The sequence below is a fragment of the Vombatus ursinus genome, unplaced genomic scaffold, assembly GCF_900497805.2.
Source record: "Vombatus ursinus unplaced genomic scaffold, bare-nosed wombat genome assembly UNPS02008961.1, whole genome shotgun sequence".
Taxonomy (NCBI): Eukaryota; Metazoa; Chordata; class Mammalia; order Diprotodontia; family Vombatidae; genus Vombatus; species Vombatus ursinus.
The window spans coordinates 15350944-15377790 of record NW_020948739.1 but is presented as its reverse complement, the minus strand read 5'-3'; the positions used below and the strand labels follow the sequence as shown (position 1 = coordinate 15377790).

Genomic DNA, 26847 nt, shown 5'->3' with positions numbered 1-26847 from the left:
AGTACTTGAACTAGGGTCTCACATTCTCAGGCTACTCTGCTATTGCACCTTTCACAAAACCCCTATTATGTGCAGAAAAAATTCTTTGGTGTTCTTTGGCTGAAGACCTGTGGTAACAAGGGTTGTTGACTAGTCATATGCTAGAAAGCATTATTTAATTTGTCTCTTGGAAACTAGATGCCCTTTTAGTATAGTGGGGAAAATGCTTTGTATTAAATTTTTTAAAAATGCCCTGTGCCTGGAGTTACCCAAAATGTTGTTGCCTGAACAGTTTCATTTAGAAGATGATGCTTATCGAATTAAGCAAAAGCAGAAGGTATCATACCTCCAGTTCTAATGAAATTATGTTAAAAGGCACCTCCTATTACACTATGATGTCAACTACAGAGGATCTTGAAATTTTTTTGATTACTGTGCCTCCTAATCAAATCAAAATGGAGCCAGCAGCATCTTCTCATTAAAGTGTGACATTGTCTCTGTGTGTGTGTGTGTGTGTGTGTGTGTGTGTGTGTGTGTGTTTTGAGGGGGGAATGAAAGGGGATGATGTTGTTACATACCAAATAAATTCATGATTTTATCTACAAAACTCATAACCTATAGTAGTACTATTGACTTGTGCTCACTTAAGGCAAGAAGTGACAGTAGCTTCTGATCATAGATCTGAGGTTTTTATTTTTCATTTTATTTCTGTAGTGTATGAAAATTTGGTTTACTTAACATTTTATTGGTGGCTTTTTGTTTTTACACCACAATCCTTTCCCTTTAACATCAGCACCATTGAACCTTTTATTGTAACAGAAGCAATTAGGCAAAATCAAAGAACATATAACTGTGCCTAAGAATGTATATTTTCCCCACCTCTCTGCTTAGAGGTATGTATATCTCTACTTAGAGAATGTAAAGTCTCCCACCTCTCTACTTAGAGGAAGAAAGTGCGTTTCCTTTTTTATCCTTTAGGTCTGAGACTCTTTCTGAAAATTTAATGTTTGCTTTTATGTTATGGTGGTTAGTCAGTTAACAGGCATTTATCGATCACTATGTGCCAGTCTCTGTGCTAAGGGCTGGGAATAGAAACAAACAGTCCCTGTCCTCAAGGAGCTTACATTCTAATGGGAGAGAAAAACATGTAACTAACTAGGTTCCTGCAATATTTATACAGAATGGGGGAGGACAATCTGAGATGAGAAAGCATGATCATGGAGAAAGGGGTACCCAGAAAGGTCTTCTGCTTAAAGTGGTATTTGAGTCTTGAAGGAAGCCAGGGAATCCAAGAAGCAAAGGAAGAGGGAACAGAGGATTCCAAGAATGAAGAGACAGCCAGTAAAAAGGCATTGAGTTAGGAGATGGCGTATCCTGTGCAAGAAACAACAAGCAAGAAAGCCATTGTTGCTAGATTGTTGAATATGTGAAAGAGAATAAAATGTAAGAAGACTTGACTTAATTTTTGCTGCTACAAAGAATTCTGCTGTGAATATTTTTGCTATGTATAGGACCTTTCTTTCTGTCCTTGACTTACTTGGGGAATATGCCTAGTAGTGGTATTACTGGTTCCAAAAATATGAACAGTTTAGTTAGCCATCTCACATATTTCTAAATTGCATTCTTGAAGGGTAAAACTCCACCAACAGTCGATTAGTGTGTTTGTCTTTCCACAGCCCATCGAATATTGACTTTTTTATTTTTAAATCATCTTGGCTTATTTGGGTATGAGGTGAAACCTCAGAGTTGTTTTCATTTCCATTTCTCTTAGTGATTGAGAGAAATCATTCATATGATTCTTGCTTATTTGAATTTTTTCTCCTGAAAATATTCATGTTCTTTACCACTAATGTGTTTGGGAATAGTAGTACATCTTTTAAGACGATATTATGCATCTTGCACCTAGAATAATAGAGAATTGAACAAGTGAGAGACATTGATTTGCTATTATAAAAATCAATATATTTAGCTTGTTAGAGTTTTGATCAACTTGAATTTTAAAAAAATCATTGATTCTCACTTTTTCTGAGCGGTAGATAGTACAAGTATTGCTACTGCCATTTTAGATATGAAGGAACTAAGGCTTAGTTTTTGATTTGCTTGAAGGTCACAGGGCTAAGATTTGAAACCAGGTTGTTTTCCACTCAAGTATGGTGCCCTGTCCTCTAAACTTTATTGCTTCTACAAAAGTCTATAGAACCAAAAATATAATGGTACAAATGACCATTCTCATTCTCTTCTTTCAGAGGCGGTATGGTATAGTGCCAGTGTCAGTAAACTAAGGCCTGAGGGCCAGGTCATATTCTACAGGCCGTTAAGTGTATGGCTTCTTAGCTAAGAAAGGTATTTACATTTTAAGTATAATACAACTTTATTTAAAACTCTAAAACTATTCTGAAATGTAAAAGCCTATGTTTTGCTGACCCTTGGTATAGTGGATAGAGTAAAGAAATAGTAGATAGAGCAATGGACTTTGCAACAGGAAGACCTGGTTTCAAATCTCAGCTATATCATTTTTCAGTTATATGAACGTGGGCAACACTTAACATTTATGAGCTCTAGTTTTCTTTTTTTTTTTTTGTAAAATGATGAGAGAAGTACTTATGATGGAAAATCACTATGAAACTCAAATGAGATTCTATATGTCAAGAACTTTGAAAACTTCAAAGTACTATGTGAATGACAGTTGTCCTATTCCATCATCTTTGTTGCAGCTAGGTCAGAGGGCCATGAGAGGTTTTCTGAGCTTTTTTGATTACCTAATACTAGAAGGTTACCCAAGTGACATTTTTATGTGGAAGTGCCAAACATCCATCTCTCATGTAGGTCTCTTCCTATAAAACAGTTTCCATGAATAAAAGAATACCAAAATAGGATCCTGGAGACCTGAGTTAAAATCTCAGCTCACCAAGTATCTCAGGGTATGACCTTAGGCATATTCCTTCACCTCAGATATAAAAAGAGAGAAGTAGACTACATCATTAAGATCTATTTCACTTCCAAAATTCAGTGATTTTAATTTTTTAATCAAATGGATAATACTTGGAATGAAAATGCCTTCTTGATGGTAGGTACATCTTTTCTCCAAACAATATTGTGTCTATAGCATTTATAATTTACATACTATTTCCGTACATGTCATGCATTATTTCTCTCTTATATGTGTGTGTGTGTATGTGTGTGTATATGTATGTATTATTCACACACATGTACATATATATATATCTATACACACAGATGGATCTTGGCTTTGTTTAGTTAATTTTATTTCCACCTTTGAAAATACTTTGATACTTTTCCTTTTTTTTTATAGGCAGGACTGTTCCATGTAAGCATTGTGAATTAAATGGAAACAGTGGTTTGTTGGGGCTGTGTCAAATTGGTTTCCTTTCAACATTTTCCTTTTTCTCTTTTTTGTCTAAGGCTTCCAAATTTTGTCAACCATATAGCTAATGCTTGTCAAGGAAGACCATGTCAGTCTTTACCTATATTTTAACTTAAATTCTCTCCCTCCCCAAATATTGATTAAAAAACTATGAATGGAGGACTCTGGACTCATAGTAGGAGTGGGAAATAATGTTGAAATTAAAACTTGGCATCAACTTTTAATGCATGTTATAAAGTTTATTTGGGTTTGGTAGGTGGAAGAAGAAAGGGTGAGAAACACCTCATAGTTAATGAAGGGAAGTCATCTCTAAATTGAGCTTTTCCTTTGCCATCCACACATCTGGTGATGGTTCACAAATAGCCTTAAATTACATAATCTAAAGTAGGAAGGAATCAGCTAGTGCTTTTATGCTTTTTTTCAAAGTGAATCATCGCCCCCCTGTGGTAGAAGAGTGAATTCTTTTTCCTTAAAAAAAGGATTATGCAGAATTATTAGTGCTTGGTTACTTGCTTCCCAACTACCAAAGGGACTAAAGTATTTCAAAAGACAGCCTATTCTGTTTATGACCTCCTGTTCCCACCTATGACAAACTTTCTTTAGGATGATTAAAGTTTGTTTTCATTTCTGCTGTTATGATTTTCCTAGAAGTTGCCTTAAGCATATGAAGAGTCACTGACCTTTATTATCTGGATGTCTTTAGGTGAATCATTTAACCTCCTTGGTCCTAAGTGTCTGTACCTATAAAATGAAAGGGTTGGATTAGATGGCTTGTAAGGTCCCATCCAGCTCTGCATTAGTAATCCTATAAATTAAATTATTTTCTAGTACTTTTCATATTTTTAATTAATTTATTTTTAGTTTCCAACATTCACTTCCACAAGATTTTGAGTTCCAAATTTTCCCCCCATCTTGTCGCTCCCCTCACCCCAAGATGTCTTGCATTCTGAATACCCTTTCCCTTAATCTGCTTTCCCTTCTATCTCCTCTCCCCTTCTCTTATCCCCTTCCCCTTCTATTTTCCTGTAGGGCAGGATAGATTTCTATACCCCATTGCCTGTATATCTTATTTCCCAGTTGCATGTGAAAACAATTTTTAACATTTATTTTTAAAACTTTGGGTTCCAAATTTTCTCCCTTTCTCCTTCCCCACCCACCGTCATTGAGAAGGCAAGCAACTCAACACAGGTTATATATGTGTAGTCATGCAAAACACTTCCACAGTAGTCATGTTGCGAAAAACTAACTATATTTCCCTTCATCCTATCCTGCCCCCCATTTATTCTATTCTCTTTTGACCTGTCCCTCTTCAGAAGTGTTTGCTTCTGATTACCCCCTCCCCCAATCTGAATTCCCCTCTTTCATCACCCCCACCCCTGCCCTCTTATCCCCTTCCCCCTTATTTTCCTGTAGGGTAAGATAGATTTCCATACTTGATTGAGTGTGTATGGTATTCCTTCTTTAAGCCAAATCCAATGAGAATAAGATTCACTCATTCCCTCTCACCTTCCCCCACTTCTCTTCCACTGTAAAAGCCTTTTCTTGTCTGTTTTATGTGAGATAATTTACCCCATTCTACCTTTCCCCTTCTTCTTCACCCCTTAATTTTATTCTCCATATATGATCCCTTCATCTTCAACTCACCCTGTGCCCCCTCTATCTATCTATCTATCTATCTATATATACATACACATAATTTTTTTCCCTCCAACTACCCTAATACTGACAAAGGTCTCATGAGTTACAAATCACATCTTTCCATGCAGGAATGTAAACAGTTCAAACTTAATAAGTCCCTTATGATTTCACTTTCCTGTTTACCTCTTCATGATTCTCTTGAGTCTTATATGTGAAAGTCAAATTTTCTGTTCAGCTCTGGTCTTTTCATCAAGAATGCTTGAAAGTCCTCTATTTCACTGAATATCCATTTTTTCCCCTGCAGGAATATACTTAGTTTTTCTGGGTAGGTGATTCTTGGTTGTAATCCTATCTTCTTTGCCCTCCAGAATATTATATTCCATGCCCTCTGGTCCCTTAATGTAGAAGCTGCTAAGTCTTGTGTCATCCTGATTGTGTTTCCACAATACTTGAATTGTTTCTTTCTGGCTGCTTGCAATATTTTCTCCTTGACCTGGAAATTCTGGAATTTGGCTACAATATTCCTAGGAGTTTTCCTTTGGGGATCTCTTTGAGGAGGTAATCAGTGGATTCTTTCCATTTCTATTTTACCCTCTGGTTCTAGAATATCAGGGCAGTTTTCCTTGATAATTTCTTGAAAGATGATGTCTCAGCTCTTTTTCTGTTCATGGCTTTCAGATAGTCCAATAATTTTTAATTTATCTCTCCTGGATCTGTTTTCCAGGTCAGTTGTTTTTGCAGTGAGATATTTCACATTGTCTTCTGTTTTTTCATTATATTGGTTTTGTTTTACAATGTCTTGATTTCTCATAAAGTCACTAGCTTCCATTTGCTCCCTTCTAATTTTTAAGGAAGTATTCTCTTCAGTGAGCTTTTGGATTTCCTTTTCCATTTGGCCAATTTTAAGGTCATTTTAAGGCATTAAATGCTTTTTAAGGCATTCTTCTTCTCATTGGCTTTTTGGATCTCTTGTGCCATTTGAATTAGGCTATTTTTTAAGGCGTTATTTTCTTCAGGATTTTTTTGGGTCTCCTTTAGCAAGCTGTTGACTTGTTTTTCATTATTTTCTTGCATCACTGTCATTTCTCTTCCCAGTTTTTCCTCTACTTCTCTTACTTGCTTCTCAAAATCCTTTTTGAATACTTCCATGGCCTGGGACCAATTCATATTTTTCTTGGAGGCTTTGGAGGTAGGAGCTTTGACTTTGTTGTCTTCTTCTAGTTGTATATTTTCATCCTCTTTGTCACCAGAGAAAGATTGGTCTATTTTTTGCACTGTTTGCTCATGATCCCAGAAAATTACTTGCGTTATAAACTTTTTGGTAAGGTAGGGCTCTGCTTCCAGTATGGAGGGTGTACTGTCCCAAGCTTCAGTGGTTTTGTGCAGCTGTTTTCAGAAATACTTCTAGAGACCTGTAAATTTTCAGTTCTTCCAAGGTGGTACAATCAAGGGTGAGGTGTTTACTCCTTTCCTGGCCTGTACTCTGGTCTATGAGTGACCACTAGCACTCTTTATTGCCTTGGAACTGTGATGAGGCTTTCCTCTCCATCACCATTACAAGCTCCACCATGCCAACACTCCTCCTCACCCCAGGACAGCAACCCAGAACTGTGACCCAGAGCCAAGCAAGGTCAAAGCAAGAGATTCCTGCCTCAGCACAAGCAAAGAGATCCCTGCAATCCCCTTCTTATCAGCCACTCGATTCCCCCTCAGTCTGTGGGCCTAGAGCTTTGGAAGCAGCCATCTCCTCAGGGCTGTGCAGGGACTGGGGTTGGGACTGAGCTTTTCTCTCATGGCAGTCACATACTTTTCCTCCTGACCTTCTAAGTTGTCTTTGTCATTTGTGGGTTGAGAAGTCTGGAAACTGCCACAGCTGCCTGTGATTCAGTCCCCTGAGGCCTGCCCCAGGTTCACTGAGGCCTGGTCTTTATCTGTGGACCCAAGCTGAACTGCATTCCTCTCCCAGCCTGGCATGATAGACTTTTCCAATCAACCATCCACGTTGTCTTGGGCTGGAAATGTGTTTCACTCTGGTTTTTTTTGTGGGTTCTGCTGCTCTAGAATTTGTTTGGAACCATTTTTTACAGGTATTTGGAGGGGTTTGGGGGAGAGCTCAAGCAAGTCACTGCTTTTGCTCCACCATCTTGGCTCTGCCCCACCTCCAGTGCTTTTCCAAGGTCAAACTCTAAAGTAAAAGTCACCCTGAGGATTGGTCCAGGTGTTACTATGACAGCAAAGGTGTTTTATTAAACATTGCTTGGAGTAAGTGGAAAGAATCTTGGGTATCTTTCTATAGAGAAGATGGCTGTTTTGATGTAATTGAGTCAAGATTGGCTCTAAAAGATATGATAATGAGAAGCCTGACCTACATCTCTAATACCATGTGTCGAAAATACCTTGAAATATCAGATTGAAGATTGGATGATCTCTCAAAAAGGATCAAGTATTTCTTATAGCTGAATATTCCTCTATTTTCACAAAAGAATATTTTTAAAAAATGAAACCATTTAAAAATAAGCTAGAAAAAAGGCAACAGATAACATTCTCAGAAAAAAATTCTATGTGTAATAGACTGAATGACCTCTGATAAATTTCTCAGAAAGTATTACTATTTTGAACATATCTCATATCTGCCAACTTACATGCACTAACTCAACTATTGAAATAGTCTTCCTAATCACTTCCTCACCTATCCATCATCCACATAGTCACCAAATTGATGTTCCAGGGGTGGGGAACCTGTGGCCTCAAGCCACATGTGGCCTTCTAGGTCCTCGCATGTGGCCCGTTGACTGAGTCCAAGTTTTACAGAACAAATCCTTTTATTAAGGGGATTTGTTCTGTAAAGTTTGGATTCAGTCAACGGGACACACTTGAAGACTTAGAGGACCACATGTGGCCTCAAGCACGCAGGTTCCCCACCCCTGTTCTAGACCATAGTAGCTCCATACTTCAGAAAATTAAAAGTACCTTCCTATTGCCCCTTGGATAAAATACAAACTCTTTTGAGACTTTCAAGATTTTCACAGTCAAACTCCAACCTACCTTTTCAGTCAGATTTCATTTTATCCCCTCTCACTCACTTTAAATTCTAGTCAAACTGGCCTTCTTGCTATTTCCAGGACCTGGAACTCTAGCTTCTACCTTAATACCTTTTCTATAGGCAGTTACTTCTTTTGTCTGTAATGTTCTTGCTTGGATTCCAGAACTCTTGTACCATCTTGTACCTGAGATTTTTCCTGATCCTTTCATTTATTAGTGCTTCCCCACATTTCTTCCCCCCCAATGATTTCATATTTAAATGATTTCTCTCTATCTACCTATCTCTTTTGTACTGATTTCTCTGTGTACTTCTGTTTCCCTTTAATAAGCTCCTTGATGGCAATCAGTTGGATTTTTTTTTGTTTCCTGAGTACCCAGGGCAATACCTGGTACATAGATACTTAGACAGGTATGTGATAAAGTCATACTGATATAAAACAATTTCTAACTTTCTTTGAAAGTGGAACAAACATAAGTTGCCATTGTCTCCTTTTGAGACAATGTGTACATCTTAGTCATTTGTGTGATTTGACATATTTTTTCCCTTGAGGAGTTGAGAAACAGCAGAAAAATGACTACTGAGAATTATTAGACAGTTATCTTAAAATGCAGCTGCAAAGGCAATTAGTCAGTCCAGTACTAGAATCAAGAATAGTCGGACTACAAGGTTGCCGTTATAGAATGCTTTACAATCTACAAAACACTTTATCAACCATAGAATCAAATTCAATAAGAATTTGTCAGGTGCTTTATATTTGCCAGGGACTGGGAAACACAAAGATGAAAATGACAGTGTTGTCAAGAACTTGAATTCTATTAGAAGAAGCAACATGTATAACGATACATATGTTATGTCTATATGTAGACATATATATATATATATGCACATATGTAATTGTATATGTACATGCGTGGTAAATAAAAATGTGTACAAAGTACATACAGAGTAGTTTTGTGGGACACTATTAATTAGAAGGAATCAGAATAGGCTTCCTGTCAGAGATGGGACTTAAGCTGAGCTTTGTAGAGAGTTTGGGATTCTCTGAGGTAGAATATATATTGACAGCTGGAAAAGACCTTCTCAATGATGCAAAATCTAATTTAGTCCTCACTGTGAGGTAGATGTTATAGACAACATTTTGCAGGTGGGTGAACTGAGACTGGGAATGTTCAACTACTTTGCTAGGTCACTCAGATCATAAAGTAGAAGCACCAAGACTTGGACTCAAGTCTTTGGACTCTAAATTCATTGTTATCTCCGCTACCCTGCAGATTCCTCTGGAAAACCTAATGCCACTTAAATTAGGGTTATATAAAACATAATCCCATTATTATGATTATTGTTAATTATTACCATTACCAAATGAGTGTTCTTTTAGCCTCTATGGAAAGACTTTGAGGAGGGAGAGAACCCATACCCTCCCCAGGCAGTGCATTCCGTATCTCCATGGTTCTGATTGTTAGGATATTTTTTCTGACATCAAGCCTCAACTTACCTCTTGCGTGATCTGCCCATTGCTTCTTGTTCTGCTATCTTGAAACAAACAGAACAAATCTAAACCATCTTCCACTTGGTAGCTGTTCAGTTACTCAAACATCAATTGTCTTGTCCCCAGCCTTCCCTTCAAGTAAAATATCGTTAATTCCTTTAGGTCTCATGGTATGGAATTAAGGCCCCTTACAATTCTTATTTTCTTTCTCAGGATAGCTTCCAGGTTATCAATGTTGTTCTTGAATTGTGACACTGAGAACTTAGCACAGTTCTCCAGATGGAGTCTGACCAATGGCAAGAACAGAACTCTCACATATTCTTGAAAACCTTACCTTTGTTAATGTAGCCCAAGATGGTGTTAGCTGTACTGGTGGCTACATCACATTGCTAACTCATTGAGCTCTTGCCCTGTTAATTTGAAGAAAAATTCCTATCTAATGATACCTTCCTCTTGCTATTCTTATAATGTTGATTTCTTGAATCCAAGTGTAAAGTTTCTACATTTTTCCCTATTGAATTTCATGTTATTAGATTCAGCTCGGGCAATTAGGTGACTCAGTGGAGAGAGTGCTGGGCCAGAAGTCACGAAGACCTGGGTTCAAATATGGTCTCACACACCTACTTGCCATGTGATCCTGGGCAAGTCACTTAACCCTGTTTTCCCCAGTTTCTTCATCTGTAAAATGAGCTGGAGAAGGAAATGGCAAACCCACTCCAGTATCTTTGTCAAGAAAACCTCAAATGGGGACAGATGAGTCAGACATGATTGAAAACACCTGACCAACAAGATTCAGCTGAATGCTTTAGCCTCTCAAGACCTTTTTGGATCCCAATTCTGTCATCTCATGTAATATCTATCCATGCAAATTTTGTATATATTAAAACTTTATGAGTAAGACATTTATACCTATATCTAAGACATTGATATAAATGTCAAACATCACAGAGACAAGCAAAGGTAAGTAGTCCTCTGGAGATATACTATTAGGTTGATACAGAACAATTTCTACACCTTGGTTTGGTCATTCAACATATTGAGTCTAATTGTATTATTCATCTTAGTCTAGAATGATATAAGTTAAATCATTAAAACTCTCTCAAAAATCTAGGTAAATATTATACCATTCCTAGATCCCCAGTTTAGAAACTGAAAACAAAACAAACAAACAAAAAAAACAAAGAAGGTAAAATTAGTCTGGCATGACCTATAATTGATGAAGTCCTGCTGGCTTGTTGTAGTCCCTGCATCCTTTTCTAGAAATTCACTAACCTCTTTAAAAATCCATCCTAGAATTCCTAGGAATCCAACTCAAATTCACAATGCGTATAGTTTGCAGACCCTGTTCTCTTCCCTTAAAAAAAATCCAAATACCATATATCCTTCTATAATCCTATAGTACCTGTCCAGTTTTCTACCATCTTTCACGTGTAACTGAGGGAGATGGGGGGACTCAGCAATCATATATGCCATTTTTTTTCAATACCCAAGGTTCCAGTTTATCTGATCAAGTATCTTGAATTCATCAAAGGCAACTTGGTGATCTTTATTTCCTTATTCATCTTCCTGTTGAACTCCCTATTCAACTCCCAGTTAATCATTTTTTTTCTGTCATTTCCAGTGCAATAGTTATTATCTCTACCTGAAAATGAAAAAAAAAAGCTCTATAATAATTGAGCAGCTCTGCCTTATTTCTGTTATAATGATTCAACCCTTCCACTCCAGCTAAGGCCTATTTCTTTCTTTTAATGAGGATTTACTTTCTTTCCTTTCCATCTCCCCATACCTTATTATAAAAATTAAAACCCTTGTAACAAATATGCATTGTCAATCAAATCAAATTCCCACATTGACCATTCAAAAATGTGAGTCTCATTCTGCATCTTGAATCTATCACCCTTTTGTTAGGAAATAGGTAAACAGCATTCTTCATCTTTGGTCCTCTGAAATCATGGTTGGTCATTACATTGTTCAGTGTTCTTAAGTCTTTCAAAATTGTCTTTATAATTTTCTTATTGTGTAAATTATTCTCCTGGTTCTTCTCATTTTACTCAGCATTAGTTAATGCAAGTCTTCCCAGGTTTTTTTTCCAAAACCATCTCTTTCATCATTTCTTACAGGACTGTGATAATTCCTTTATGGTCACGTGCCATAATTTTTTGGATAGGTATTTACCCATAGTTTCCAGTTGTTTGCCATGCTAAAAAGAGCTCCTACCAATATTTTTGTATATATGGTTCCTTTTCCTCTCTCTTTGATCTTTTTAGGGGGGGTATAGGCTTAGTAGTTCCTCTCCCTTCCTTAGCTGTAAGGCAAAAAAAAAGAAAAATTTCTTGTCATAAGTGCTCCTCACCAGGTTCAGTTTAGAATGCCTGATACTATTCTAATGGGACCATACTGGGCTGTAATATGTATCCTGTGTTGCCTTCCCATTGCTTCCCTCTTTTGTATATTTCCTTTTATTTATTAATCTGTTTGTTGTTGAATAATCTGTGCATTCACATTGATCTTTTCAGTCAATTCCTGTTTTTCTCCTTCATTGGAACTGTCTCTTTCAATCTTTAAAATTTCATTCTTAAGGATTTCCCATCCTTCCTAGGATAACTGCTTTCGTGAAATTTTAGTCCATGAAATCCTAGTCATCATTCCATTGAATCTTCTGAAATCTGCTTTCCCAGCATTACATGTCAGATGTTGATTAGCTTTCTTCTCCTCTTTCACAAACTTTAGGTGAGAGTAGTTACTTCCCCCATCTAAATGTCCCCATCATTTCCATTCCAGCCACCAATATCTCTTTTCATGAGAATAAGTTCCAGTATTTACTATCCCCTTATTGTTTCACATATATTTTGAAAGATAAAATTGTCATTTAAGAATATCAAGAAGACATTAACTTTTGGGAATTATCAATTTCAATTTTAAATGCTTGTGAACTGAAAAAAAAAAGATTCCACCTCGCCCCCACTTCCACACACACACAAACAACTTCCATACTTCTGTACCAGGCTTGTAGTCTTTTCTGAAGTCCTTATGTATTTTCTCATTCTTTCTACTTAGTCTATATTATATTTAGATGATGAAATCACTTCTGTTTCTCCCTGCATTGGTCTTCAACTGTGTCATTTTCAAAACATACACTTTCTTCTTTTTTAGAGGAACCTCATCTTTTTTTATTTATTTTTTATTTTTTAGGCAATTGGGGTTAAGTGACTTGCCCAGGGTCACACAGCTAGTAAGTATCAAGTGTTTGGTCTGAGGCTGGATTTGAATTCAGGTCCTCCTGACTCCAGAGCAGGTGCTCTATGCACTGAGCCATCTAGCTGCCCCAGAAGAACCTCATCTTGTTTGTTTTAGCTCCAATTGTTCCATTGCCTTTTTCCTTCAGTGTGACCATTTTCCCATTCTCCATATTCTTGATAAGCCTCAAGTTTATTCTTATCACTTTAGCTTCTTAACTGTTTCACTATTTTGTGTTATTTTCCTTTGTTCTACTTACCTTGTCAATTTCCATTTCCTTGAATGCTTTTCCCTAGGCCCTTCCCCCTTAATTGTCTTGATTTTGTTCCTTCTACTTGGACCCCTCTTACAGAATTTGAAGATTTGACAGGTGGTGAGGACACAAAGAAATGAAAAGTCATTACTCTCAAGGAACTTATATTCTAGTGGAGGGAAACATATACACAGATAATAAATTGTTCATTCTCTCCCTCTCCCTTCTCTTTCTCTCTCCCCTGTTCTTGTAGGCTTTCTTGTAAGCTTCTTGTAGGAAATGCTCCTTGAACTAAATCTATAAACAACCTAGGAATTCCAAGAAGTAGAGGTAAGAAGTCATTGTTCCAAGAAGGTGGGGGAAAGCCTGTACAACAAGGCACATGTCCAGAAGATGGAATGCCATGTATGGGTAACACAAGTAAGCTTGTTTGTCTGAAATATTGTGTGTGGGGAGTGGTGGTTATAACATGGAATCAGCCAGAAAAAAATGTGTTAGAACCAGAAGGATTGTAAATGTAAAACAGAGAAAAGTTTGTATTTTATCCTTTGGATAATATGGAGAAACTAAGGCTCTTTATCCAGGGAAGAGTGACATGGTCAAATCTGGGCTTTAGAAATACCAATGTGGCAACTGAGTTTATATATTTATAAAGACTAAGTTATATATTTTTACGTGCCAGAGAAATCCTAAACTTGAAAATATTTGATATAAGGTGTTTATATTCTGACACTCAGGCAGCATGTTGTTCAGAGGTATTTATATAGTTGATAGAGAAGCAAGAAAACAAATTAAGACTACCATCTTTTTCTTGGCAAAAATAGTATGGGCCAATGAGCCATCAAACTAGACTTTTACTGCTACCCATACCAGGTGATTCTGAAGCATTCAGGATAAGTAGAAACACTTGAAGTCATTTTCACGGTGTCTGGTGAGTCTTTCTGAATGCAACAGATTTTGTGTAGACTACATGGAATCAACTTTTATATTTTAATATTACTACTACCATATATCTTTAGTGTATCATAAAGGGAAAACTCAAATATTAGTTTTGCTTATTTTAATTATTTTGTTAAATTTAGTTTTCCCTCTTGTATTTCAACTATATAGGAATCATTTTTATATTATTGAAGATTTTTATTTTTAAGTTTCATTTATTTGTTTTTAGTTTTCAATATTCATTTCTATAAGATTTTGAGTTCTAAATTTGCTCTCCTTTCTTCCACTCCCCCCTTCCCAAGACTGATCTGATATAGGCTATACATGTACAATCATATTAAACATATTTCCACATCAGTCATGTTGTAAAGAAGAATTAGAACCAAAGGGAAAAACCATGAGAAAGAAGAAACTAAATTAAAAAAAGTAAAAATAGTATGCTTTCATCTGCATTCAGACTCCACAGGTCTTTCTCTGGATGTGGATAGAATTTTCCATCATGAGTCTTTTGGAGTTGTCTTAGATCCTTGTATTGCTGAGAAGACTTAAGTGTATCAAAGTTGGTCATCGCACAATGTTGGCTGTTACTTTGTACAGTGTTCTCCTAGTTCAAGAATATGCAAATCTTTATATTGCCTGGGGGAAGGAGAGTATGCAAGCATTTTTATACATTTTATTTGCAGTTATTTTTACATTTTTCTCAGGATCTTTGTGTCTTTAGGGAAGTAGGAATAACCTCCCAAGGACCACAAAATATGGCCCCTTAATTGTGGCCTAATACAAGTCAAATCCTGAGTAGCCATCTTAACTCCTTGGTGTTGGTAATAAATCTGTGAGAAATGATTCTAAATAAAGGGTGGTGCATTTGAAATGAGCTCTCTTGGGAAGATTTTCAGAGTTACAAATTGGGCTCCAGGTTTTCTACTAATAGTTGAAACTAGCACCACACAAATTATAGGAATTATCCTAGTTGTAAAGAGATTTTATTCCCTTTTCCTAGGGAAGTACTCCTGGGTGGAAGTTAATACACTGTGTTTTTATTAACTACCTAATTCAGGTATCTGCTGTGATGTGAATAGCTGAATAGAAATATGGAATGGCTTCCTTCTTATACAATAGTGCATTTATCACAAGCCCTTAGGCAATCTTATATTGTAGTAAGAAAGAAATTATATCAGAATAATCAAAACTGAGCAAATGGCTGAACTCTGAGCCTTCTTTTCAGGTAGTTTAAAATATTATATGATTTAGATGTGGTTTTAGTTCAAAGGAAACTTTCTTCCTCCAAATTTGCAGAAAGTTGTGAAAAGATTTGTTTTTGTTGAATGACATCCATAAACTAAAGATTCCAGATAAAGAACTTGATATTGGTAGAATAAACCTTTTCACCTAATGATGTTATCATTTATTTTTTATGTCTTCATCTCCAATTTGCTATTCAAAGAAGTTTCTAGCTTCATAAATTCATTACTAAAAACTCTTATCTAATGAGATGTAAAAAATAGAGCCAGCGACATTATTCTTTTTTAACTTGGGCTGTTTTTCCCTGTAAGATAAAATATAGAACTAAGGAAAACTTGGTAAAACTCTTGTAATTGGAACCATTTTCTCTTAAATATGCCATTTCGTGTTAAGTATTTCATCTCTCTGACCTTATTAGGTGTGTCTCGTCATTAGATACAGTGTTACTAAATAGTTGTAACTTTAAGGCTGCTTTGATTAATGATCGGTTAGGCTGAGGTTTCACTGGGTAGGATTAACTAGATTTAAAGATGGCAAAATGCCATTTGTGACATTAATGCCAGACTTTAATGAAAAGCAGAAGTTAACTCCAAGGACCCTTATAATTTAATATGGGAACACAATCATGTTCTCATTATTTTAATGTAGTGTCATATAAAAAAGAAATGTTATTTTTTCTCTTTTTTGTAGCCATTGTGTTTATTCTGGGCAATAGTTCATTTATCTCAAATTATGAAGCACAGAATTAGATTAGGTTTATCTGACAAAGTTTGTGACTCTTTACCAAACTGGTTTTTGGCCATAAAGTAAAAACATTTTCCTCAGTTTAAAATTATATTCTTTTAAAGCTAAATAGGAAATACCAGTTCTGATTCGATCCAAAGAAGAGAGTAAATTTCTCCATGTTAGAGATGCTTTAACTCTTTCTGGTTAATGGAGTGCTAATAAACAATCTTTTCCAAAGAACAGACTGAAAGATTTTTATAGTGCCCTAAAGGAATTAATGCACATTCTCAATATAGCATCTGGCCCATTCATTTTCAAATTGACTCCTTTGTACTCTGTATTGTATAACTCATCTGAACTTCCCATGTTCCTAGGCTTTTATTAACTGCCCAATAAACTAAGAGCATTTGACATTAGGAGATCACCTTCTCCTTGGCCTATATTCCATTTGTGCCAAGTGAGAATGAATCACGAAAACAAGAAAAGTCACTTAGCTTTTGAGAACCTAGAGTTTCTTCTTCGTTTATTGAATGAACAGAACTTTAGAGACTATTAGACTAAGATTCACTGGGGTGTGAATTGAGAAGGGTGACCCTTTAGCTGTGGTCTATCTTATTCTGCTAGGAGTGATCATGTAGAGGTGGATGGAACCTTGGTAGGCCATCTAGCTTAGTTCCTTCAATTTATAAGCTCATAAATTGAGGGCCATAGATGTAAAGTGACTTGTCCAAGGTCACACACCTAGTTAGAGTGGTCCTAGATCTTGGGTCCCCTGCATATTGGGATACTGTTAGAATGTAAGCTCCTTGATGATATTTTTGTCTTTTTATCCCTCACACCTGGCAGATTACTTGGCCCATGGTAGGAAATTAATACAGGCTTATTGAATGCAAGCTACTATAACCTCACTGCTTACAGGAAAGGAAATGATGATTTAGCCACTTAGGTAGTCTGCAGCCCAAGATTTTCAAAATTTCCAGTTTATCTATGTTGAATTAGTTAGCCATATTTCTCACTAGGTTAAGTTACTTAGAGATCTTAGAATGACAGTACCTCTGCATTGGAAAGGTCCATGGAAATCATCCAGCCCAGCTTGTCCCTAAACAAGAATACAATATATGGACAAGTGGTTTTTCAGTCTTTATTCAAAGGTTTCTAATGAGCATAGATCTTTACCTCCTAAGCAGTCCATTTGACTTTAGAGGCAGCTAGGGCATACAGTGGAAAGGGTATTTGGACTTAAGAGTCATGAAAACTGAAATTAGATCCTGTCTCAGACACAGACTAGCTGTGTGACCCCAGGGAAGTTACTTAACCTCTCTCAATCTCCATTTCGTCATATCTAAAAATCAGGAAAATAATAGCACTAAATCTCACAGGGTCATTAGAATCAAAAGTAAGATATGTAAAGTGCTTTTATGTGCTTCATGAATGCTAGTCATTATTACTATCATTATCTTTATGATGATGATGATGATGAGTGTTATAGCTGCCAGGAACAGAGAGAGTATAATCTCAGTATATTTTGCCAGTGTCAGACTTCGTTTGGAGTATTGTGTTTATTCTAGGCACCAGTGTTTGAGAAGAACATTGATAAACTGGTAGGTATCCAGAGAAGGGCAATACAGGTAACGAAGGGCCTTGAGTCCATGTCATATGAGGATTAGTTGAAGGAACTGGAGTTATTTGGCCTGAAGAAGTCTCCAGAGAAAATTAACTATCTTTAAGTATATCAAGGCGTATCACTGGAGGAAAGTGACTAGACTTTTTATATTTGACCTCAGAGGATAGAACTAGGAACAATGGATAAAAGTTTTAAAGAAGCCAGTTTAGGCTTGATTTCAGGAAGATTTTCCTAACATTTAGAAGGCAACAAAAATCTGCTTTAGGAGGTAGTCAGTTCCACCTTATGGGAGGTCTTCAAGTAGAAACTGGACAGTAACTTGCTGGGTATGTGATAACTGGGGGTTTGTTTTGTGCATAAGTTGGACAAGGACAGTTAGGAGGTGCAGTGGATAGAGTTCTAGGTCTGAGTCAGGAAGACTCATCTTCTTGAGTTCAAATCCTACCTTGAACACTTCCTGTGTGACTCTGGGCAAGTCACTAAACCCTGTTTGCCTCAGTTTCTGCATCTGTAAAATGAACTGAAGAATGAAATCACAAACCAGTATCTTTGTCAAGAAAACCCTGAATGGGGTCACAAAGAGTCAGACACAACTGAAATGACTGAGCAACATAAGTTGGACTAGATGACCAATTCAGTCACTTCCAACTCTCAGATTCATGATTCCATGACTTGGAACCATTCTAATTTTAAGGAAGTTTTTGTTTAGGTAGAGAAATCTGAGAGAGACATACCTTTGTATTGCTGAGAAAATTGGGAGAAAGGTCACAGCGTCTCTCAGAAGTCTCTAGTCAATATAATAATTACTATTTTCACAGAACCAATCTTTGGAATTCTCCAGTGGTTGCTGTACTGAATAGAACAGAGGGGCTCCTGGAATGAGGTTTTAATTGTTTGGGATTTTTTGATGTTTCATTTGTTTATTTTTTATCCCAGTACATCAGTGAAGTCAGTCAACAAACATATATCAAGAGCCTCCTTTGTGCCAGGCACTGTGTTAAACCCTAGAGATATAGAGAAAGGTAAAAAAAAAAAAAAAAACAAAACAGTCCCTGCCCTCAATATGAAATAAATTGGAAATAATTGAAGGGCAAAGAAGGCATTGGAGTTAAGGAGGATTAGGAAAAGCTTCTTGCAGATGGTGAGATTTTAACTGAGACTCAAAGAAATCTGCAGAATCAGGAAAGAGAAAGTTCCAGGAATGGAGAGACAGCCAGGGAAAATGCAGAGACTCTGCATACATTGTGTTCTCTTCAAGAACTTAATTCCTCATCTGTTTGGGAAAGTAGAACCCTAGGGAGATTAGACTCAACTAGGGGGTATGAGAAATCCAAAAACTGGTTTCCTGTCAATAACAGTCATCCTGGTATCCCAGGGGGAGGGTAATGAAGTTCACTTAAAGGGTTTGAGAGCTGAGAAGGGTTAAGAAGAATCAAACAGCAGAGATCTGGGGGAAAAAAAGAGGAGTAGTTAACACAAGTATCTAAGAAAAGGCCCAAAGGCAGAACTAATCTCACTTACAGCTTCTGTATTTTCCTTGTGCAGCCTGGCTGAGAAGCAGAGATCCTCATAGCCATTGGCTTTAGCAAGCCGGAATGAGGAGACCACAGAGAGCTTCACACCGATTGGCTAACAATACTGACCATAAGAGCCGAAGTGAATTTTACTGGTGTTAACTGAGAAGTGAGTTGATTGAGGAATGCTGTTAATGTGCAGTTCCTCCCTGTAGGGACAGACTTACTAAGCCCAGCACCTCTGATAGATGAAGGGCAGAGTTCTGGGTGGCTATGAAGAGAACTTCCTTCGAGGAGTATAGCTCAGGCCCAGGAGGAAACTAAAAGAGCTGACTGACAGAGCCAAATGAAAGAGGTCCTTTGACCACCGGACCTGCCAACCAGCCCCAGAGGATGGTGAATGGGACTAAAAGCTGGTCAGAGTTATAACCATAACACAGCATCCTTAGTGAGTGTTGTACAAGGTATCAAGTAACCCTGAAAAGGGCCAGGATTGGCCACCAGCTAAGAGGAGCAGAAAACAAAACCTAGTTGGGGAATTGGTACAGAGCAGCCCTTGACCCTATCTTCATAAGTAGGACCAACAGAAAATAACAGGTGATATCAGTAGAAGACATGGGTAGCTTTTCAGCTGCAGAGGAACAATGTGCCCTTCCACATGCTTTGGTAACACATACTACCTGCATGTAGACTCTGGTTGCACGTGTTCCCAATTCATGATCCTTATGAAGGGCCACTCCTCCCACTGAGTTTATATATTTATAGGATATGTGTGTCTATGTATTTGTATGAAAGTAAACTTAAAGTACATGGCGGGGAATGTTGTTTAGAGTTCTATTTATTTTTTAAAGTCTGTTTTAAGAATTGTGTAGCATATGACTGAGTATTAAAAAATGTAACACACAAGGATGTGATCCACGGTTGGGAGAAGATTTTTATCTAAAAAATATCCAGAACCAAAAGTAGCTAGCGTAAAGAATGGGGGGGGTGTGTGGAGAGGACAGACTACACTTATATTAAGCTAAATTTGCCTCTTCGTAAACTCTCACAAATCCCCCTGACCTTTACCCTATCCCTAACTCATTGCTCTTGGTTCTGCCCTCTAAGGCCAAGTGGAGGAAGTCAAATCCTTCTTTTATGTAAAAGACCTTTAAATATTGAAGTTAATTATTATGAGTCTATTACATATTTCTTTTTAGGCTAAAATTTCCCATTTCCAGTTCCTACAACTGGTTCTTATTTTGCAGGATTTCAAGGCTCATTACTATGGTTGCCTTCCTCTGGGTCCTTTTTTTTTTTTTTTTTTTTGGCAAGGCAATTGGGGTTAAGTGACTTGCCCAGGGTCACACAGCTAGTAAGTGTAAAGTGTCTGGTCTGAAACCAGATTTGAACTCAGGTCCTCCTGACTCCAGGGCCAGTGCTGTATCCACAGCACCACCTAGCTGCTCCTGGGTACTCTTTCCAGGTAACAATGTCTTTCCCAAAACATACCCCAAATTGATCATGGCAGTCTAGAATGTGATCTGATCAAGGTGTGGAGTTAGGCAGAACTATCAACTTCCTAGTCTTATACTCCTTCCTCCCTCCCTCCCTCTCTTCCTTCCTTCCTTCCTTCTTTTTCTCATAGTGAATAGAGTGCTGGGCTTAGAGTCAGTAACACCCGAATTCAAATCTAGCTGCAGACACTTACTAGCTGTGTGACCCTAAGTAAGTCACTTAACTTCTGTTAGCCTCAGTTTCCTCATCTGTAAAATGGGAATAACAATAGCACCTACTTCTCAGGGTTGTTGTAATGATCAAATGAGGTGATATTTATGAAGAAGCTCTTGGTCTAGTGCCTGGCACATGATAGGCACTATAGAAATGCTATTACAATCATTATTATTATTAAGCTTCTCATAAGCCAGCCTAAGGTTATATTAGTTTTTTGGCAGTTATATTGTACTGTTGACTTATATTTGCTGAAACCCCCATATCTTTTTCAGTTGAGCTAATAGTTACATATGTCCCATTCTTTGCCTATGAATTTTTTTAAAACTAGTAAGAATTTACACTTATCCTTATCAGTGTTACTTGCTTTGGTCCAGCATTCTAGCATTCAAGATCAAGATGATGTGATGTTGGGTTTCTTGAGTGGGATATGGAAGAAAAGGAATATATATATATTTGGCTATTAACTCATTGTGGCTATGATGACCACAAATGTTCATGTTAGTTTCTGTAATGGGGATATTTATTTAGATGTTGTGGGAGGGAGCACTTTATAAATGTAAGCTATGATTATGACAAGAAGAAATGACTCCTTGATTTCCCTGGATCCATGTAGCTAAAATATTTTGGGAGTGAGAAAGAATTGACTTTGTTAGTCCCCTGTCTACCCAAAGAGGAACTAATTCCCCCATTGCATCTTTAAAGATTTATCCTGTTTCCTTGGGCTAAGGCATACACACCAATTAGATGTTTATACTGTTTTTCACTACCATCACTCAGTCAAAAGTCCCGGAATTATTTTCTGCTTCTTGTCTATAGATAGAATTTGTTCCAAGGCTCCAGAACCCAAGGTTATTGAACTTCATCCTTTTTTATTCAAGGTTATTTCATCCTGGCCAAGAGTCTAATTCCTTTAATTCAGTCAACAAATAACATTAAATAATTGATTACCAGAGCAACTTCTTAACTTTATGCCATGTCTCATTTAGAGGAAATATGTTTTTTTTTCCTTCTTTAAGTCATGATTCCAAGTGCATAGGTAGCCTGAGGTTATTTCAGGACTAGTTGACTTCCTTCTACCCACTTGGTGATACTCTGCAGTGTGATATCTCTTGTGTTACAGTAGCCTAAGCATTTGAAAATTTAAAAGAAAAGTACATTAACATTTTGGTGTTCAAGATCACAATGCTGGATTCTCTTTGGATTGTGTATAAAGTTACTTTTCCAAAGTAACCCAGAAAACTTGTGCCAGATTTGGAACTACAACAACACTTAACACTTTTCCTACATGGAGGCTCAGGCACAGTTATGAAAACACTTAGTATTCCATGTTACTAGGCCATAATGAGAATAAAGTCTGACAGCTGGGTCAAGCCAGCTGAATAGAGTGCTGGACCTTGAATCAGGAAGACCTAAGATTCAATTCTGAATCAAATACTTATTATCTGTGTGACCATAGACTGGTTACTAAACCTCTGCCTCAGTTACCTCATCTGTAAAATGGGAATAATTGTAACACCTGTCTCAAGGGTTGCAGTGAGGAGAAAACAAAATTTTATATGTAAAGTGCTTTGCAAACCTTAAAGCACTACATAAATGTTGGCTGTTACTGCTACTACTACTACTACTACTGCTGCTACTACTACTACTACTACTAGCTGTGTGATTGAGAAGATTGAATTGATCCTGTATCATTAATTTATTGATCTTAGTTACAATTAATTGCTTTTCTCCTATAACTGCTTAAGTCATGGCTCTCTGTCTCTGAACTTAGGTCAGAATTCAACTAGCTTGTAATGGGTTAAGTTTAGAAATCCAGTTCTAATCCAGTTGCTAATCACTGATCTATTCTTGCCTCAAGGAATTTAAATTGCTTTTGGGGATGTGTGTGAATACAAAGGAGTCAGGCCTAACATCTTTACAATACCAAGCTATCCTTCAGGGATGTCTGGTTTGCTGTCCAAAAGTGTGGGCCACTATCTTACACCTGCATTCAAATAATGAGCACTTCTAAGTCTATGAGAGAAGAAGGGAGTGTCATTGCTAGGTCATTACCAGACTTCAACCAATCATGTTCCCTGCACCTCAGCTTTGTAACCAATCAAGTTGCCCTCAGTCTTGTGATGTCATCTACCCTGTTCTGTTCTTTGCTTTGCACTTCCCAAAACTTGTAAAAGGGGAACTGTACTTTTGCTCAGGGTCTTTGGCATAAATGGTGGCAATCCATTGACATATTATAATAAGTGTTATCTTGCTTAGAGAATGGTCTCAGTTTACCCTTTTGTTAAATTTCAAACATGGCATGACTTAGGGAAAGTCACTTAATCTTTCACCCTCAGTTTATACATCAGTGTTATGGGGATAATGATAACTATCTCACAGAGTTGTTAGGGTCAAGTAAAATGATATAAATAAAGTGCTCTGCAAATCTTCAATATTATTAAATCTTATAAATATTAGCTGCTATCACCCTCATCATCAGAAATGGCCTGTGTACCTGTCTATTCATTTTCTGTTAGGGTTTGAGGGAGGCAGAAGGAAGCAGATGTTGTGAATTTCTGAGGTACTTGCTTGTCATCTTTTGTCTATTGAAGTGTGGACCAACAGTAAAATGATGAGCATGGAAGTAAAACGGAGGCTGGAGGACTACATCACTAAAAAGTTGGTTTAAAGGATATGGGGGGAAGTTAAATACATATTTTATTGAGCTCAGAGTCAGAGTTCAACTCCTCCTGCCTCTGCTACATAAAGGATGTGTAACCCTAGGCAAAGTACTGCTGAACTTCCCAATATGTCATCCAACTCTCTAACAATAATTTCCAGAGTAGGTGCCAACCTGGACTGGTGGAGAGAATTTTTTTCCCTGGGACTTCCCTCCATTGAAATGAATCAATTAAATCACAGGTCTGACCTGGAAAAAAGTCAACCAAATAGACTCTTTGTGTGTAAGGCATAATGATATTTTCAAAACTGAATGGGCCAATGAGAGATTTTTATGGTATCATTTCCCTTGAGCAGGAAGACAAATCCATGTATTCTAACAGGACACCCAATTTAGCAAATTATTACTATACTGTCTATTGTGAACTATTTTCTCTCCCCAGCAGTTTTTCCTCCACAGGCGATGCTTTCCAGATGGACTTTGTGCAAAATTCTAAATTGTCTGGATTCTCTTTGGCTGAGAAAGCTTCTCTAACTTTATCCTTTCATCTTCTGTCTCCCCCACCCCCAAACCTCCCATCTCCTCTAGGGAAGAGAACTCCAAAGACGAAGGACAAGAAGAACAAGAAGAAGAAAAGGAAGTTAATAGAAAGAGCACAGGAGCAACACAGTGTCTTCCTTGCTACAGACAGAGCAAGCCAATAAAAAAAAGGACAGTTTTTCTTTTTTTTTTTTTCCTTTTCTGTTTTTTGGTGGATTTTTGTTTTGTTTAGTTTTTGTTTTGCAGAAGTGCACAAAGCTGCTCTCTCTTCGCTCGGCTCCTGCACACACCCGGGCACCGCCTTTATGCTGCTTTGACAGTATTGGTTGCAAGTAAGCTGTGACAGTGAAAGAAACCCACAAGTTTGGAGAGCTGGGGGTGGGGTGGGGGTGTTATTTATACTTTAATTTTAAGCGGGAGCCTGCGGAGATAGGAGCTCACTGAGGGTGCATCAGTGAGAGCAGGTGCAGAAGAAGCCGAATGAAGACGTTATTATTCCTTCAATGTCAGTGAGGGCAAGAGCCCAGGTGCCAGGCAGCGTGGAAGTCCTGTGGGCAGTGGGCTGCGAGGCACAAACACATGCATAGACAGACAATGGACTTGTGCATATTTATGTGAAAGAAGATACTTGGAGGTAGAAGTGTTATTTCATTTTTGACCTTTGTTTTGCATCTTGTGCATTTTCCAGAGGTAAATGTATATGAATATCTACTTAGTGTTAACCTATGTTGTTCTCAGCATCTGTTACCTTGAAACACTTGTATAGTAGAGCTGCTTTAAGCTGATGATATGCTCCAGGAATTACTGCATCGTTTCATGGGCATTCAGATGTGTACATATTATGCTGAGTCTAATATCTACTTATTTACTGTATATTTATACTTTCTTATGTATAACAAAGTATACCTGCTTAATGTTCTGTCATTTCCTTTCTAGTGGTTTCTATATGCATCTTCTAGCAAATGCTTTTTCCCCCTTCCCCTAGTTTTTGAACATCTTTTCTATGTTTTGTTGCCCCTTGAAATATCTGGAGTTTTGTTTCCCATCAGAAGGCTAGGATCAACTGGTGTGTTGTCCAATGACCAGTGTCAAGGATTTTCAATATGTGCCTAATCTTCCTGACCCACCCTTTAAATAGCGCAAGGCATCTGGCAATCACAGGCAAAAAACCCAGTTATTTCTCCCCTTTAGGAACCTCTCTTTAAGTTTTAGGTCTGTTATGACTCCTTTGTGAAACGCAACTGGAGCATGGGAAACTGCATGCACTAACTCCAATTTCCAGACATGCAACTTCACAAATAAAGACAGGTGGGGGGTGGGGAAATACTTTTTCTTTCTTTCTTTCTTTTTTTCTAATAGAAGCAATCTCAGGCCTGGCATGAGGTACTTTTACAAGATTGACTCCAATCACCATAGCAGACCTTTTAAGTTATCATCCTCAGGCCACCAGTGAAATTTGGGGACAATGGTGATCTAATTGTGGACACTGCTGGTCAGGTCACAAATCCTAGCAAGTTTTGGGGAAGCTGAACGTGTCATTTCAAACCTGGGACTCTGAGTCTGTTAGGAGATTCCCAAAGGTAATTGAATGCTCACTTTGTTGTGGATTTCTATGCTTCAGACTTTAGAAATAATAGCCCCCTCGCATCCTAACCCAACGTAGAAGATCAGAACATAAATAGAACATTCGCATATATTGAGGAAAACCTAGAGGAGGGAACCGCTATTCTCTCCCCAGCCCTCACCTTTGTATTGGCAAAACTACCTCTTTAGAATTTACAAATTACTCACTGTGGGGTCTTTGTTGTTGTTGTTTCTGTTATACATCAAATAACTCTGAAATAACACCTTACCAATAAGAATAAGAGTAAATATAATATCCATCTTTAAGTATCACAGAATATTATTGCTGTGAGATAAGCCATATATGAATGTTGTATAAAACTTTGGGATACTCATCAAATCCTAAGGTCCTCGCCTCCTTTCACATTTATTTAGCGTATGTTCCTGTTTAGTGGTAGGGGAGGAAACACCCTATATACTTGCAATGCTTTGTTGTTAATGAGACCAATAATTGTTCTGTTTTTGGGATGTTCTTTTATGCATTAAATCACTTCAAAAATACCAAGGGGGAGCTTTTTTATTCTTTTTTCAGTAAAATTTGTGGAGATGGACATCAAAACGTGAGAAAGCAATACATGGAACTAGTTTTTTTCCCAATTAAAATAATACAATATGGTCCAATGGGAATTGAATAGAAACTTTCTAAAATCTTGATTAGAGGATTTCTTGTCCAAAGTAATGACTTTTTTGTTACTGAGAGAAGGGTGACATAGAATCGCAATTTGTTACATCTGAGTGTTGTGCACTCAGGAATTTGCCACCAGGATGCTAGTTTGATGATGAGGTGCTGCGTAGAGGATAGTGAGTGGGTCACTAAGCTAGGAAGGCTTGGCTTCAGGTCCCATCTCTGACACAAATTGACAAACTGTCCGACCTGGAGGAAATAACTCAGGCTCTCACTGTGCTAGGCAACTCTCTGAGTTACACAGAAGATAAAAATCTGCATTAAAAGAGAAAGTTTCTTCACTTGGGAGTTTGCTACACCAGTGAAATCACACATTCAATCTCTATCCTTATCCTATTATCCAAGGGTAAGTTTTTAAAATTCTTTCAAAATTTTCAGTTTCTATATGAATGAGTGTGTATAAATATATAAAACTAAATATATTAAATAGTGAACATATGTTCACATAAGTACACTGAAGAAAAATAATAACAAACATTTATATAGCTTTAAAGTTTGTGAAGTGTATCCTCACAACAACTCTGTAAAGCAGATACTACTGTTATTTCCATTTGACAG

The 26847-nt window shown here is 37.4% G+C and overlaps 1 protein-coding gene across 2 annotated transcripts in view; it reads left to right on the top strand.

Moving 5' to 3' along the window:
- The window catches only part of RSPO2 (R-spondin 2), a 258597-nt gene extending 232492 nt beyond the window's left edge, over window positions 1–26105 (top strand). For both annotated transcript variants that reach the window (XM_027849992.1, XM_027849993.1), the window contains one exon: window positions 24030–26105. In XM_027849992.1, coding sequence (XP_027705793.1) covers window positions 24030–24145 — 116 coding nt within the window. In that variant the 3' untranslated portion in view covers window positions 24146–26105. The remainder of the gene's footprint in view (window positions 1–24029) is intronic.
- The last annotated feature ends 742 nt before the right edge of the window (window positions 26106–26847 follow it).